Source organism: Eretmochelys imbricata, chromosome 17, assembly GCF_965152235.1.
Source record: "Eretmochelys imbricata isolate rEreImb1 chromosome 17, rEreImb1.hap1, whole genome shotgun sequence".
Lineage (NCBI taxonomy): Eukaryota > Metazoa > Chordata > Testudines > Cheloniidae > Eretmochelys > Eretmochelys imbricata.
In genome coordinates, this window is record NC_135588.1 from 7,933,199 (window position 1) to 7,951,525 (window position 18,327).

Here is an 18,327-nt window from a genome sequence, read left to right on the forward strand (position 1 = left end):
ATGGATCTTGGGTAGTAGATAGAATATCCCAGGTCGGGGTTCCAGGGGTGTGTCTGTGCGGATTTGATCTTGTGCTTTTTCAGGAAGTTTCTTGAGCAAATGCTGTAGCTGCTTTTGGTAACTCTCAGTGGGATCATAGGGTAATGGCTTGTAGAAACTCGTGTTGGAGAGCTGCCGAGCAGCCTCTTGTTCATATTCCGACCTATTCATGATGACAACAGCACCTCCTTTGTCAGCCTTTTTGATTATGATGTCAGAGTTGTTTCTGAGGCTGTGGATGGCAACTCCAGCGAGAAACTGCTGAATTGGAATTCATTTGCAAATTGGATACTATTAATTTAGGCTTAAATAGAGACTGGGAGTGGCTAAGTCATTATGCAAGGTAGCCTATTTCCTCTTGTTTTTTCCTACCCCCCCCCCCCCCCGATGTTCTGGTTTAACTTGGTTTTAAACTTGGAGAGTGGTCAGTTTGGATGAGCTATTACCAGCAGGAGAGTGAGTCTGTGTGTGTATGGGGGTGGGTTTTTGGAGGGGGGTGAGGGAGTGAGAGAACCTGGATTTGTGCAGGAAATGGCCTAACTTCATTATCATGCACATTGTGTAAAGAGTTGTCACTTTGGATGGGCTATCACCAGCAGGAGAGTGAATTTGTGTGGGGGGGTGGAGGGTGAGAAAACCTGGATTTGTGCTGGAAATGGCCTAACCTGTTGCTCACTTTAGATAAGCTATTACCAGCAGGACAGTGGGGTGGGAGGAGGTATTGTTTCATATTCTCTGTGTATATATAAAGTCTGCTGCAGTTTCCACGGTATGCATCTGATGAAGTGAGCTGTAGCTCACGAAAGCTCATGCTCAAATAAATTGGTTAGTCTCTAAGGTGCCACAAGGACTCCTTTTCTTTTTGCGAATACAGACTAACACGGCTGTTACTCTGAAACCATTCATTTTAGTAGGTATTGAATCAGGCAATTAGTTTAGACCCAAAATTTAGATTTTGGGGCTTTTTTTAAAATAATAAAAAAAAACTTTATACTAGTTAATGACTAGAGCGTTTTCAATTTAATGCAATTTTCAAGGCAACTTCAACATCCCTTGATAGTATTGCTGTCATAAATATAAAGGGAAGGGTAAACACCTTTATCTCCAGCCAAATAGACAGAAAACCCCTCTAGTTGTTCTTAGGTAAAAAACAACTTCACAGACCTGAAGACTTGTGAATTTCCCTGCAGGAGGTTAACTACCCTGCCTTTAGGTAGAGAAAACTCCAGCTCACAAAAGACAATCCCCTTTTGTCTCCGCTCTGGCCCCCAAGCGGAGGGAAAAAAAACTCTAACTGCTATCAGTTTAAAACCTGCTTTCCAGCAGCCCAAAGGAAAAAAAATATTTCCTTTTAAAATCTGTGCTTCTGGTTCAAAAAAATCTCAAATTGATCTCAAAATGATTTCAAGTTAATCCCACTGCTCTGCCACCATGTCAAGGTTCCTTCCCCCCTCTGAACTCTAGGGTACAGATGTGGGGACCTGCATGAAAACCTCCTAAGCTTATTTTTATCAGCTTAGGTTAAACTTCCCCAAGGTACAAACTATGTTCCTTTTTCCCTTGGACTTTATTGCTGCCACCACCAAGTGTCTAACAGATATATATAACTGGGAAAGAGCCCGCTTGGAAACATCTTTCTGCCCCAAAATCCTCCCCAAGTCCTACACCCCCTTTCCTGGGGAAGGCTTGATAAAAATCCTCACCAATTTGCATAGGTGAACACAGACCCAAACCCTTGGATCTTAAGAACAATGAAAAAAGCAATCAGGTTCTTAAAAGAAGAATTTTAATAGAAGAAAAAGTAAAAGAATCACCTCTGTAAAATCAGGATGGTAAATACCTTGCAGGGTAATTAGATTCAAAACATAGAGAATCCCTCTATGCAAAACCTTAAGTTACAAAAAGACACAAAAACTGGAATATCCATTCCATTCAGTACAGCTTATTTTCTCAGCCATTTAAACAAACGGCATCTAATGCATATCTAGCTAGATTACTTACTAAGTTCTAAGACTCCATTCCTTTCTGTTCCTGGCAAATGCATCACACACACACACACTTTTTTTCCTCGCTCCCCCCAGCTTTTGAAAGTATCTTGTCTCCTCATTGGTCATTTTGGTCAGGTGCCAGCGAGGTTACCCTAAGCTTCTTAACCCTTTACAGGTGAAAGAGTTTTTCCTCTGGCCAGGAGGGATTTTAAAGGTGCTTACCCTTCCCTTTATATTTATGACAGTTGCAAACTCAGGCTCAGCAATATTACAATGGTGTTTGAGAACCAGAAAGCAAAACGGAGTGTAAACAAAGTGAATTGGCTATGCTAGTTTCACTGTCTAGACTAAGAAGCGCAAAGGACAAGCAAACAGTATCAATGGTGAAGGCTAGAGATTGGGAGGGAGACGAGATTGACAGAAATTATTTGTTTTGGCAATGCTTCCTTTAAGATACAGTTTTATTTCAGCAACTTGCAGAAACGTCTATCAGGGATATGCATCACCCTCCTCTATCTGCTGAGCTGACAGTTGTTGACCTATGGCAAAGAAGGCAAAAGGGGGGGAAAACAACCCTGCTGCCCTCAGCAAGCAGCACAGAATTTCACTTCATTAATGGCCTTCTGTCTGGGAGATGCAAGCTCTGATGCAAGTCTCCTCAAACAGGCCTCAGCAGTACCATGGCAACTGGTGGCACAGAGAGCAAATTAAGGGAGGAGCCTTCAATTCAAGTAGTGGCCACATGGCTGGAAATATGGAGAGGAGCTGGAAGGGGAGAAATCAGATCAGTGAAGAAAAATTTCCTCTGCAACAGTGCATGGCTTGGAAATTCCAGAGCAAGACCTGATCGTTCCTAAACTTAAGTATGCATCTGAGGATATGTCTATACTACCCACCGCATCGGCAGGCAGCGATCGATCCAGTGGGGGTCAATTTATTGCATCTAGTCTAGATGCAATAAATCGACCCCCGAGCGCTCTCCCTCCGACTCCTGTACTCCATGAGAGGCGCAGGCAGAGTCAACGGGGGAGCGGCAGCAGTCGACTCACCACAGTGAGGACACAGTGGTGAGTAGATCTAAGTACGTCGACTTCAGCTACGTTATTCACATAGCTGAAGTTGTGTAATTTAGATCGATTCCACCTCCCCAGTGTAGACGAGGCCTGAGATATACCATCGATTACAATGGAACTGCTAATGTGCATAAGGTCGCACAGTTGCCTAAAACTTAGCAGGACCAAAGCCTACTTGTTTAACTTAAAATAAAAACACAAAAATAGATCAGCTGTTTGGTTAGTGCTCTGTGCTATCATGCGAAGTTCAATGTCAGATCTGGCATCTCATCTGGCTACCCATCTAGAGTGCTCAAGACATCCCTCTCAGTATCAAAATTAGGGCCTCATTCTGAGAAGACTTCAACATGTGAATCACTGCTCACATGAGTCTCAGTAATCCAGTGGACTACTCACCTGGTTAAAGTTTGTCTACTGAAGTTTTCTCATGATGAGGCAGAAAGGGCAAAATTCTCTGTGGGATTAATTCCAGTGACTTAATGGAGTTACACTCACAGGTAAAGATCCAATTCTGCAAGCAATTCTTCATAAGAACAACTCTGTACCCGCACAGTAACTTACTATACTGGGGCCTAAAGGTGTAAACAGAAAAAAGTGTGCAGAATTTCCTTGATTTTAATATGGGTTTTATCATCTTGAAAACATTTGTAAAAGTCAAGAACAATTTATTAAATATTTACTTAATCACACTGTTACAAAAGAATGTCATAATGTGATTAAGTAAATATGCTTTCCAAGTTCACACATTTAGGAGTTATTTTAACCATTGTTGAAACCCTGGATAGAACACAGCAGCTGTTTAACAGCTCCCTGCAGTTCTCCACGGCATACCAGGACAGGAACGCCGTCTTCAGTCAGAAGACATCAGTAAACCCCAAAGACACAATGTCGGGCTAGTGCATGAGAAAGTGAAACTGACCAGAAACAAAACATAGGTCAAGTTTTACTGGCCAAGTCATGTAAACTGCAAAAAGTATACAGACAGTACAAATGAAAGCATTTTTTAAAGATGTTCAGCCTTATGTAAGATGCTTTTATAACATAGGGGGGTGAAGGGAATTATTTTTAAACACGTGATTTCTGTCGACAGTGCCCCTTTAACAAGGTGGAACGGTACAGCATAGCAATTTTCAGTAGCGTACGGGCAGGCACAGCTTCATAATAATATTCTGATCTGTCTACTTGTTTTTTCAGGGGGCATTTTTCCTGCTGAACAGAGCAAGATGTGTCACATTCCAGCTGAAAGCATGTGAATTGGATCATAGTTTTTCAAATCAGTCAACTGATGACCAACTGGCACAACTAGTAGGCCACATGGATTTATAGCTGTAATGGGAGTTTATTTGCACATCTTGTCTCAGCAAAGGTTTCTTTAGCAACATCATAGCACTTAGTAAGTGAAGTTTTCTGTCAATTCCAATGTTCTATTCTCTTCTGTTCACCAAAACAGAATTTGATTATCTCATTGTGTCTATGAGCAGAGACTAACAAGTTTTAAATGAACATTGATAGGTGGAATAACACAACACATACTCATTCTAGATACTGAAATACAGAAATGTGACTTGGCATACTCAATAACCACTACCAGCTCCTGATTTATGGATTACACCCAAACATTGATAGGATCTCAGATAATATAAATACATTTTCTAATATACAGATGTGGTGTTGGCTAGTGGGTAGGATAAGGAGCCTGGGAGCTAGGAAGTCCACGTTCTATCAGAGACTCTACAGCTAACATGCTGTGTGAGATCACTTGACCTCTCTTTGCATGGGTTTTTCCAATGTCTAAAACAGGAAGATGAGGACAGTTTAATGGAGTGTTATTTGAGGACTAAAGAGGAGTAATCCAAACAGTGAGGTGATCTTAATGAGGTGATTTTCTCAGCTGTGTTTCAGTGCAATGGCTGAATTTTCACATTGTGAAACTCTGCTTGAAGTGACACGGCAAGCCTGATGAAACCACACCAGGTCAATAGGGCGTACACGATCACAACTCCAACCTTGGTGCTACATAACACGGTCACCCAGAATTGCGTAACAACTTATCTCCACAGAGCAGTGAAATGGTGTTTGAGCTGGAGGAGAAAGTAAAGGGGAGGAGGATTAACTGTTTGTTTATTCTCTCTGAATCGCCAAGTTACTGAAGTTCAAAAAGCCCAGATCCATAGATAAAAATCCCTCGCTGCCTTCCTCGGTAAAACAGTACTATTTTTCAGCTTAGAGCACAGGGCAGACATCACACCCACCACTTAATCTCCATGATCACATGCTCCACTTCATTAGCCCAGCAACAAGCCGTGAATTAAGAACATAAGAACTGCCAATGGTCCATCTAGCCCAGTACCTGTCTCCAACAGTAGCCAGTACCAGAGTTTCAGAGAGTGTGTACAGAACAGGGCAATTCTGGGGAGATCCACCCATCTTCCCCTCCTGATGTCCAGCAGCCAGAGGTTCAGGGTTGCCCCAAGCATGAGGTGACCATCTTGGCTAATAGCTGATGGACCTATCCTCCATGAGCATATCTAGTTTGTTTTTTAACCCAGTTACACTTTTGGCCATCACAACATCCCATAGCAATGCACTCCACAGTTCAGTTGTGTACTGTGTGGAAAAGTACTTCTGCTTATTTATATTAAACCTGCTGCCTATACGTTTAATTGGGTGACCCCTGGTTTTTGTACTGTGAGAAAGAGAAATGTTATTCACGCTATCACTTTTTCCATGCCATTCTTGATTTTATACACCTCTATCATACTCCCCATTAAATATCTGATTAAATCAGATATTTAAATTAAATCGGAATTCAATCTTTGTGGCTCAGAGGGTTGGCAATTTAACATGGGTAGAGTGATATGTTTGATTCCTCTTTCTTTCAAAGTCCACAAAATCCACCAAGAATTACTTCCCCTAATTTTCAACTTCACTCCAAATTCAAAAGCATCCCATTTTGCAGTCACCACTATTGCACCAAATCGGGACAGTACCCCCTTCTGACACACTCAGGTCCATGTTTTAGCTAGACAAATCTCTACTGAATGGGCCCCCTGAGTGGGATTTCTCTGCAGCAAAGCCAGTTTCTCTCAGTGACCTAGACTGGAAATCAAACCAGAGTTCTCCATCTGGCAGTGCAGAGCAACAGAACTAGTACTCCAGGCAATCATGTAGACGACTGCGGCATCTCATGAAGTGACCAAAAGCCACAACCTATGACCTCAAACTAACTCCCTCTACTAACTTATCTTTGTCTCATTACAGTCGGTGGCAGTTATCTAATAGTTACCAAAAGGAAACTGGGAGTCAGATATTTAGGTTCCATTCCTTAGCACTGCCACTGATTCGCTGTGCATCTCCGGGCAAACTGCTTAACATCCTTAACTTCCTTAACATCAATACCTGGAAAGATACTGGAGCAAATTATTAAACAATCTATTTGTAAGCACCTGGAGGATAATAGGGTTATAAGGAGTAGTCAGCATGGATTTGTCAAGAACAAACCACACCAAACCAACTTAATTTCCTTCTTTGATAGGATTACTGACCTAGCAGATAAGAGGAAACAGTAGATGTGACACACCTTGAGTTTAGTAAGGCTCTGGACACAATTCTGCGTGACAGTCTCAAAAGCAAACTAGGAAAACGTGGGCTAGATTAAATTACTGCAAAGTGGGTGCACAACTAATTGAAAGACTGTATTCAAAGAGTAGTTACCAATGGTCTGTGTCAAACTGACAGGGCACATCTAGTGGCGTCCCGCAGGCGTCAGTCCTGGGTCTGGTACTATTCAATATTTTCATTAATGACTTGGATAATGGAATAGAGTATGCTTATAGAATTTGCAGATGACACCAAGCCAGGAGGGGTTGCAAACACTCTGGAGGGCAAGTTTATCCAATTTGTAAAGGACGTTTTGAATTTTAATTGATCCGAGTTCAACAAGATGAAATTCAATAAAGACAAGTTCAAAGTACTTCACTTAGGAAGGAAAAAAATCAAATGCACAACTACAAAATGGGGAATAACTGTCTAGGCGGTAGTACTGCGGAAAAGGATCTGGGGGTTATAGTGGATCACAAATCGAATATGGGTCATTAACATGATGCAGCTGCAAAAAAGGCTAATCTGATTCTGGGGTGTATTAACAGGAGTGTTCTATGTAAGACATGGGAGGTCACTGTCCCACTCTCCTTGGCACTAGTAAGGCCCCTGCTGGAGTACTTTGTCCAGTTCTGGGCACAACACTTCAGGAAAGATGTGGACAAACTGGAGAGAGTCCAGAGGAGAGCCACAAAAATGACAAAAAGTTTAGAAAACCTGACCTATTAGGAAAGGTTGAAGAAAATGGGCCTGTTTAGTCTTGAGAAAGGAAGACTGAGGGGTGACCCGACAACAGTCTTCCAATATGTTAAGAGCGGCTATCAAGAGGAGTGTGATCAATTGTTCCCCATGTCCACCGCAGGTAGGACAAGACGTAATGGGCTTAATCTGCACCAAGAGAGATTTAAGTCAGATATTAAGAAAAACTTTCTAACTATAAGGGTAGTTAAGCTCTGCAATAAGCCCCCTACGGAGGTGGTTAGCATCCCCATCACTGGAAGCTTTTACAAACAAGTTGGACAAACACCTGTCAGGGATGGTCCAGGATGGTTTACCTGGTCCTGCCACAGGGCACTGGGCTTGACTTGATAATTTCTCGAGATCCCTTCCAGCACTACGTTTCTATGATACCTTGCCTCAGTTTCCCCATCTGTAAAACAGTGATGCTTTAAGATCCTCAGATGAAAGGCAAGATGAAAACTCCTATTAGTTTTAATTAATCTAAAAAGGTAGCCTCGGGCCATGACTTTTGTGTTTGTTTGAACTGGCAAATCTCTCAACTTGATTGCATATCAAATGACATCTAAAGAGAGATCAAAGCAAGCAAATTATGAAAGAAAAGCTCAAGGTTGGGTACCTATTGCATTAAGGATTTTTGTTGCCAGTTAATGGCATAGGAGTGATAGGCAGGAGTGGACAGAACTTTGATTTTTGTCTCTCTTGCATCTTTCCAGGGCTTCTCACCACATTAATGGTGTTTCCTCAGGACTAACAACATATGAAGTCTGAGGGCCATGTTCTCTTTTCTACTGAAAACCTTTTGTGCTGTTATTAGAGCTGAAGGTCATTGGAAAGGTAATTTCCTCCAGATTTGCATTAAGATTTTATAACTTGCCTGTGATTTCACTGCCTCTTGGCTAAGACACTCAAAAGGGCTTAACAGAAACCTTAACAAAAATCTCTGAATACATTTGTGGGTAGTTATTACCACTGCCATTTTGTAGATGAGAAAAAAAGACATTTTCATTTAATATTTTCAGAAGAATTCATTAATTTCGAGTGCCTAACTTGATGACCACTCGGCCACGATTTTCACCACGCACCCATAACTCCGACCAAAGTCAACAGAATGCTTAGCATCTCTAGAAAAATTAGGCCCTGGCTATTCTTCATCTTGGAAACCCAAAATGAGTGGATCCTCTTGAATATTTTGGTTGAGGTCACACAGCAAATCAGTGACACAGCTAATCACGGAACCGGTTCTGTGCTCTGGTCACTAGATCACACTGCTTCCCAGGATGGGTACTTCAGAGATATATATTATATTTGCGTCCAGAGGACCCAAACAGAATCAGTGCCCTATTGTGCTGGTGTTATACAAGCTCATAGCAAGAAAGAGTCCCTGTTGCAAAGAGCTTGCTGCCATTCTCAGTTCAGAGGCTGCATCCTGAAAGGCGAGCTGGGCAGTATAGATGAGAAAATTATCGTAGAACTCCCCACTCCATTCACATGGTACAAGAACAGGCACAAAATGCTGAAAGCATCAATGAGGCAGACACATATGTGCATTACAAGCACCATCATGAACTCATACAAACAGCTTAGGTCAGCAACGAAATGCAACATCTCTAGAGGGCAGGTATCATTCTGAAGACCCTATGAAGAGCAAATCAACTCCCTTTCCATAGCAAACATTAACATTCGGTGGGGATACCTACAGAAACCATCATCACGTCCATCTTATTCGAGCCATAATAGGAGAGAAGAAGTAGCCTTGCTCGTAAGGGTGAGGCTAAGATCCCCTTGAATTGCAAGCAGCAGCCACATTAAATGTAACCCTGCTAGACTGCTGCTTCTATTATTCAGAATGAAAATTCTGAATTCTCCCAGTGGCAGTAAACCCATTATTACAAACGATACAGAGTACCAGCAAGGCACTCTCTCATTCAGAGACAGTCATTTTCTTGGAGATCTACAAAGCGTTCAGACTACAAGCACCCAAAACATAAAACTCCACCTGACAGCAACTGTGCAAGCAATCATTTCAAGCACAATGGACGGAGATTAAAAGAAAACGAAGACATGCCTTAACTACTCCATCCAAAAGTCAAACATGATTGACTGTGGCGTCATCACCAGTGGGCACCTGAAGCTTGTAGGAGTTTGGGGGAAAAGGGAGAAGAAAAAAAGAAACCCCACCATTATTCCTGAGAATAGACAAAATTGTCAAAGCCATCTAGGGGATTTAAAAACATAACTTCTATTAAAATTACTGGAAGTTCTGTTTCTAACTGCTGTGGACAGCTCTGAAAATCTCAGCCAAAGACACCATGACCTGCCAAGAGCCGTTACGTCCGGCAGCATTGCCCATCTTTGAAAGCCATCAGAACATAGCGCCATATACGATAGCTGGATTTTGAAAAGAAGGAGGGAGTGGGTAATGTTGTGGCCCAAAAGCACCCTTTGAAGCTATGCAAGCCAAGCTAAGCATACTCAAATCTAGAGTCAGGACATATGCCAGTCACTGCAGGAACACTTCCTCACACTACAACCATCCTAGTGCACAGAAAAATAGGACTGGCCATGTGCATTATTACCTTCCTCTGAAATATGGCTAGTCATTAGACTACCACCAGAGCCAGATACCAGACTTGATAGATCCAGTATCACATCTCCTCTGTTACTGTTATCAGATATGATCCATGTCCTGGAGACTCCCCGCTTTAGTACATCACAGAACTTTATCAGTCTTGCTCATTCACTCCAAATATTGCCCCTCAAAAGCCTTATCAAAAGAGGGAGAAAATGAGGCCCTTCCTCCAACAGCAACAAAATACAGTGTCCTTGCCCCATACTCATTGTGCTCCAGCTCACATTTCAGTTGAGTTGGGCAAGAAGGAAGCCGACAACATTGTAACTAGACAAAGTCTTTCTAGGACTAAAAGGAACAAGGTGAGAAAAGCCCGCAGACTGGATTTGATTAGTAGGGTTTTTACATACCTTATATGACTAGCCAGGACATCTTGAACATTAGACAGTCCCGGGTCCGAAAGGGAATCTGAACAGACAGATACAGGAGACAGAGACCTCTCTTTCTCCTCAAGCAGATCAAGTTTCACCAAGGAGCTCGTCTCATCCTCTGAGTTATCCTCAGACACAGAGCCAAGGATGAAATGAGAATTCAGGTTCAACTCCAGGGGCTTTGTGGTAGGGGAAGACTCCTCCATAGTGACTCCAAAGTGGGCTCTTAGCACTAAAAGAGAAAAAAGCAAGAGCTGAAGTTAGTATTAGCTCCTAGGGGAAACAAGAAAGCCTTCAAAAGCAGGGTTCATTTGTGGTCAGACACACACTGTTGAAATACCATGTCTGACACTGGGTAAGAGACCAGGATCCAGACTAGTTACTTGTGTTATTTCAGTAGCTTTTCTGTTTGTACAAGCATCAGTGCAACTGATCATTCTAATCTGTTGCGAAAGCTGCTGGCTTAGAAAAAGCTACAGGAAGGACAAACAATCTTTAAGCAGACACAACTTTTGTTGTAAAATTCACGGTTAGAAAACCAATATGGAGACATTTATTATTATTTAACATTTATATTTTGGTAGCATCTAAAGGCCAACCAGGTTGGGGCACACTGCGTTAGATGCTGCACGATCATATAATAATTGGCAAAGAGTTTACAATCTAAAATACAATACACAGCATGGGAATGGGACAAACACGCAGACTGGGGTGCGATAATAAAGTCAAACATCCACTGGCAGTCTTTTACTTGGGACCAAACACAGAGCCAACTCAAAGAGAGAAGGTTGGCTGTTTTACAAAATATAATACAAATGTTTGGTGCTATGGTTGTTTTTCAAAAATCAATTGTTGAATGTATTTTTTAAAAGAGGTAACATTCTCATCAAATTCTAGCTGGTCAAGCTGCCACTAGAGGGGGACAGAGAGCCACACCAAGCAGGCCTGGGTTACATAAGCAATGGGCAAAAACCACAATCATTGAATGAAAATCACTTACACTGACTCAATAATATGAAATCAGCATAGAGTCACACACTGAAACACTATCAGATTAAGGACGGTTAACAATAACTAACCTCTTGTAATTGCTGCAATTTGAGTAGCTATCCACCTCCAAAACGAACTGGAAAAGAAGAGACAAACATCAAAAGTAGCATTATGTATTTATTGATATACAGCTCCTGTAATCAGAGGATCTCCAAGCTCTTTCAATTAGTCATCACAACACCCTTGTGCCATAGGTATGCTACTCAATGTATGGAGGGTGAAGGAGAGGCACAGAGAAGGTTAAATAGGTCATCCAGTGAGCCAAGAATGGAAACCAGAATTCCTGACACCCAGTCCCATTTGACTACAGACTATGCTTCCTCCCATTGGTCACTCACAAGACAATACTTGGTAGCTTTGTGAGCAATTTGCTAACACACAACATCTAAAGGCCCTTTCATTCAACCTGTATTTTTTGTTACTGCAAGATAGAGGGGGGAAAAGGCAACTTAATTTTTCCCCCCAGTGTTTTAAAAAAACCTGACTTTAGTGCTGGGAAAAGAAGGAGTAAAAGCACGCATGGTACAGGCAGGTGCCTTGGGAACGTCTCCCACGCAGCTATGCCAATATGTCTCAAGCCTGTCTTATGGAACCTCCTTCTATTACAGCTTGAAGGCTTTTCACACAATCCTCCCACTGCACCTCCATCCTGTCCTGCCCCTGGGTCTCCTACACAGCGGTGCCAAAGCACATCAGCTGTGCCCTGGGGCTTTCACCTCAGCAGAGGTTACCAATTGTGCTTAACTGTGCCCAATTGTGGAAGGTGAACGGGACAAACAGGGACTATGAGGAGACCCACCAAGCTCATTTTCAATTGCAGTCTAAGACAAATAACAAAAAGCTAGCGTGACTCAGGAAAAATACTCCCATCCATCCATATCTTGTGCCAAACAGGCTTTAAAGTGATCCTGCTCGACAAGTACATAGTTCTGACTGGAGATCAAGATCTCTCCTTGTACAAGAAGGGCAACCTTTCACTAACCCTGGATAGCTTTTCTTCTTGTAACTCAAAAGACTGCACTTTCAAACACAACATATAAAAAAAAAAAAGCCATGAAGTTTCAGTTAAAATTGGAAATACAAATCAGTAACTTCAAAGAAAACTGCTGTAGTTTAAACAAAAAAGCAACTGCTAGGGAGCCAGGAAATTCAAAGTGAAGGTTATGGTTTAAAAAAAAAAAAAAAACAACTGGAAGTATGGAAAAGCACAGATCAGCTGGGTGTGGGGGGGTGATGTGGGGGTCAGAGATAAGGTCACCCAAGCAATTAAAAAGCCTTCTCTAAACTGCAATTATAGCCACATTAGGAAAACTACAAGCATGTAGCAGACTTCCCTTAACATGAACAATCTGGTCTGGTCTACACAGGCAAAACCAATTCACATTATAACATCAATAGGACACAATCATGTTACAACTGGACGTCTTTGACATAGTTGTAATTGTACTGTAGGCAAGACAATGCAATCCTAAAACACCGCACAGTTTCTTTTCATCAGACTGAAAATTAAGAATGCATCTGACTGGCTTAGTCAATCTTACTGTGATTGTACATGGGTATATTATTTAGATCAAACTGCACCTGTGTTGACAACACAACTCCTGGTTTCATTAGGGCCATATGCAGCCCATAAAAAAAAAAAAAAAAACTCTGATGAATACTTAACCATTTTGTGGTTACAAAGACTGTGTTTATTCAGGTTTGGGATTATAAAACCTTTGTCTATGTACCTGGCATAGCTGTTTGGTTTGGTGGGTAGGGGGTTGAAGGGGTTGAAGGGGGAGAGCAATTATAAAACCTGCAGCTATATGCCCAGGGCAGAGATTATACTGTTTGTGAAAACTCCTGCAAACTGAGCCATTTGGGCAGATCCCTGTTCTCTTCAATAGGTCTTGGTATACATGAAGGGGTCTGCCGCTGCAGCTTTGTTGTAGAATCACGGTTTAAATTATTAGCCCAAACTCTCCTAAACCAGCCAAAAGTACCTTTACAGCCAACAAACCAAGGCCAAAACCCACACTAGGAGACCTTCCAGGAAGGAGGGGGGGACACCTTGTTTTTCAGACTCATCTCTCGAAAATGCCTTGTTCAATTTGCATCTGATTTGCCCCAAAAAATTCTACTCTAGCATCAAATCACGCATGGAAAATTTCAGCTGTATTGATCTAGTATTGGCACAGTTAGTGTAGTGGGGGAAAATAATCTAGGTTATGACATAAAGCTAACTAGGGAGAGAGAAGCTACTGTCTCAAACACTTAGCAACTACACAGTCTCTTTCATCTCAGGAGAGAAAGAAATTTGTAAGCATTAATTAAGTCTTGGACCACCACCATTAGGCAAAAATCTCTCTTTTTTGCAGATGAGGAAACTGAGGCACGGAGAGGATAAGTGGTTTGCCGAACAATTCAACAACAACCCATGAAACACCTCGTCCATGCTCAAACCACTTGACCATTCTTCCTCTCAGTGCATCTCTACTCAAAAACAATCAGGGCAACTCAATCCTCTTCGATAGGCCATGTTGTCTATAGCCAAAGCCACAAACGTTCTTTGTTTAGATTTCCATGAACAGTTACTGGCAGCTGGTAATTAGCGATCCACTCTGTACTTGTTCTAAATATGTTGAAACTTTCCTATTTTTTAAAACTGGATTTCAGCTTTGCTTTTTGCTCAAATTAACTGTAGCACTTTCCAAAGAGCTTCTCAGAGAAGCCAGTTGGTTTTCATACTGTGGGGACAGGATTCTAAAATCCCAAGAAAACCTGGCCTGGTGTACATTTTTCTTGAAAATTTAACTGTCCAAGTTTGAAATACAAAATATCTTTGTTTAACTGTGCTTGCACTAAACACCTGGGTAAGGGCCTGATCCTGCACCACTAAAGTCAACCAGGAGTTTTGCAACAGACTTCAATGGGGGCTGGATTGGGCCCTAACAAAAGATTGGCCATATCCCCTTGACAACAATGCTCTCCTGCTCTCTAAAATCCCTTATTTCCAGGAGGTTTCAGATGTTGTGAAAACAATTTGCAAGGCGAACTCTGCAGAGACTGAGGTGACTAAAAATTGCACAGCAAGGTCCAGATTTAGACCCTGATCCTCCCAAGACTTAAGTACATGTACAATTCTATTCACATTGGGACCACTCATGTGAATAAAGTTACACCTGGGCATAAGTCTTTGTAGGATTCAAGCCATATTCTCCTTTTTGTTCTCCCCTCCAGATCAAATTAACCAACAGATCGAAAATTTGTTTTTACAATTGCCCAACCACTGCAAATTCAACAAGGAATCTATTGCTCTTTAGGTAATAAAGACTTTGCAATAATGTTGATGATGCTCAAAGCAGGGCAGAACCCAGAGCTCACTCTTCCAGAGCTGCATGAACTAACATTAAGATTACTTTGTCAGAAGAGAAGTGAATACAAAGAATTGGGAGGCAGACACAGGCCCAATTATTCTTCACAGCTTTGCTCCCTATCGAGTGGTAAGAAAGTACCATTCATTTTCAGTAATTTTTCTCCCTCTGAAATGCCATTTAGAGTGACACTAATTTAATTTTGCCTCAAATTTAACTTTTATTTAAAGAAAAATATTTTCCAAAACTATTTCTGAAGTGAATTACTTTATTGATTTCTTTTTCATTTCAGGGGAAACAAATTGAATGGATTTTTTAAAAATTAGATCAGTGTCTCCACAACACTTGAAGAGGTAAAGCACAATTCTAATAATAATGACAATGAATTCAAGTAATCCTAAAAAAATATACAGCATTATTACCATTGACAACCAGAAAGTGAAAGTGACTAAAACACAACAATAAAACTGACCAGTCCTGTTATAGTAGTTTGCTTTCGCTGAATTTGAAGGCGAGCAGCACATGCATCTAGACTGACTTTGGAAGTCAGTTTCCAGATCAACAAATCCCACACTTAGGGGTAAAGTCACAACTTCTTTAAGGATACCTAGGTATGTGGGTGAGCATCAGGAAAGCCACAACCATCTGCCTAGGTTCCTAGGATATGCCCAATACCACTGCATCTGAGGACAGTCTCTGGAATCCCACTTCTGCCAACAGACATCACCACAGAATTAGTGGGCCACCATCCTGAGCGTTCTCTTAACTGAACCAAGAGAACAAAATCAGGCCGAAGAATCACCCAGATACAATTTAGGAGATAATGCCTGTACTTCACGGTCCAAGAGACACAGACAAGGTTTTCATCTCGGGGCCAAAAGACCAAACACATCAAGACACCTGACCATAGCCTTTAACAGGCCGAGAGACTACTTACACTTGATCTTAGCTCTGAGGAACCGAGAAGCTCCTCTGCTTTTTCCATTCCCTCTGCCTGAGATTTTATTCCCTCTCCATTTATACTAGTTTTTCTAGTTTAACATTTGTTCTTTAGTTTCAATTGGATACTACCTACTTCCTGTCCTAAACTGCTCTGCACCACTGAACAGCTGTCAAACATAGCATACTGTAAAGTGCTTTCGGATCTTTGGATTCTACTCCTTTTAAACCTCCCAGTATATTTCACTCTACAAGTCTCAATAGGTTAAAATAAAATCCAGATTATGAACAACAGACCCAATTCAGCAATCCATACACATTCAGCAAAGCACTTAAGCATGTACCTAAATCCTATCCAAGTCAATGAGATTAAGAACATGCTTAAATGCTTTGCTGAAGTCCCATTGACTTCAGTGGGATTTAGGCACATGCTTAAAAGTTTTCCTGAACAGTAGTGGATTTAAACACAGGCTATAATGTTCCCCTCTGTTATCTGCCTCCTTATATGATTTCAGAGAATGTTCCTTTTGAAAGAGTCAGCTAGTCATTTCCTCGCAGAAGAACGAGAAGGGTCTATTCAAATTAGGGAAAGCAAAGTATATATGTTAAAATAAAGCTAAATATGTAAATTCACCCTATTTAAGTCACAGGGGCTGCACTAGGGAAGGAATATAGGCAAGTGAATTTTAAATATTAACCATATTACAGAGCATCCTCCCAAAGACTTCTGAGAAACTTTCTGTTACATTGATAGAGTTTTACAATGGGATCCAAAAGCATTGTAAATAAACATCTTGAGATGGGGAAGAGGCAGCTGCATGCAGTAACCTGGATCGGAAGTGGAGGAGTCGATCAATTCTCTTTCTGGATCCAATACATGCCAGTGTGGCTGCAGAGAGCGTGTGGTCTTGCCTGCATTACGTCTTCTACCCCAGGGAGGTGGGGGCCAGAGATCTCTTTTGCAGTATCTAAAACTTGCACACTTGAGCCCCCTCAAGCATTTAGAATTATTATTATGAATTATTTGTATTGCAGTAGTGCCTAGGAGCCCCACTCATGGACCAGGACCCCATTGTGCTGGGCACCATACAACACAGAACAAAAATATAGTTCCGACCTACGTACTGGGGCTTCCACTACTCTCCCAGCCTTTCCCCCATATCCAGATGTTTATTTAGAGTCCTCACATTTAATTACTTTAGATTAAAAGGGATTTTGATTATTCTTGTTTTCAAAGGGAGAGGCAGAAAAACAAACAATGGTAATAATAGGTAACAATACCCGAAGAGCACACCCACAGTATCCCAGGGACCAGAGCTAAGAGACATACAAACACTATGAAAGAATCTTCCCACATGGCTGGATTAACAGAGTTACTATATAAGCAATGCGCTAAGAGACGCAAGCAATTAAAAAGATATCCTGCAGCTTCTTAAACTACAATTTCCCAGTCACTCTTGAACTCATTAGGAATTACATGGTCTCAATACAGCCCACAAACAACAGGCCTGGAGTATTTACAGGCAACCTTCCCTTGCCGATCCCCTTTGCGTCACAGAGAAACCTGAGCTGCAAGAAGCCCTACTCCTGTGCTATCTCCATTCACACTCACTGCCACCCGGGACTTCCCCTTATCACAGTGGCCATATGTACAGAGAATGCTAGAGGAAGAGGCAAGAGAAAGCAGAGGGAATCGCAGCATCTCAATCCACTCAATCCCATATCTTGTGTGCATGAAGCACTGACTCAGTGCAGCCGGCGCCCCACAAAGCCTGGTAAGGGCATTACAGGGGCACTGACAAGACACACATATGCACCCTGCCATTTACCATCACCTATCCTCTCTCAGGTTTCAGAGTAGCAGCCTTGTTAGTCTGTAGCCACAAAAAGAAAAGGAGTACTTGTGGCACCTTAGATACCTCACCATCTCCACACCACTCCTTACAACCAAGCCACAGCTCACGTTCCCCAGCCCTCGCAACAGAGCTCATGAGAACATTATACCACCCCCCAATCACAATTACCTACCCAACCCCCCAGTAGCAAGGTTGGTGAGGCCATTCACACTCGCTCCTCCTTCCTCCAACCATCCCTAATAACTCACTCACCTATCCCCACACAATCACATTTAAAATAGCCCCAATCCAGCACCAAAACCTTCTCCCTTATTTGCAATCCTATACTGTGGTGAATATATTACTACCTTCTCTGGAACTGGGGATCCCTGCCAGGCTGGGGGGTGTCCCACCACTTCCTAGAGCATTCGGGATCCCCACCACCCCAGGGGAATCCCCCACATTTCCTAGAGCACTGGGCATCCTATCCAGCCCAGAGGCTCCCCCATTTCCTAAAACACTGGGGAACCCCCCTAGGCCAGGGCTAAGCCCCCCACACACACACTTCCCGGGGGGCCCCACTGGGCCGGGGCACCGGGGCTCCCTGCCGGGCCAGGACACAGCCCCCCACTTCCCGGGGCACCGGGGGTCCCGGCAGGCCAAGGGATAAGCCCCCCACTTCCTGGGGCATCAGGGTCCCCACCGG

At 42.3% G+C, this 18,327-nt stretch overlaps 1 protein-coding gene across 1 annotated transcript in view; it reads right to left on the minus strand.

Annotated features, from left to right (window-relative positions):
* The window catches only part of ACACA (acetyl-CoA carboxylase alpha), a 181,818-nt gene extending 171,168 nt beyond the window's left edge, over positions 1–10,650 (minus strand). The window contains exon 1 of the mRNA XM_077836628.1: positions 10,421–10,650. Coding sequence (XP_077692754.1) covers positions 10,421–10,647 — 227 coding nt within the window. The 5' untranslated portion in view covers positions 10,648–10,650. The remainder of the gene's footprint in view (positions 1–10,420) is intronic.
* Positions 10,651–18,327: the final 7,677 nt, after the last annotated feature.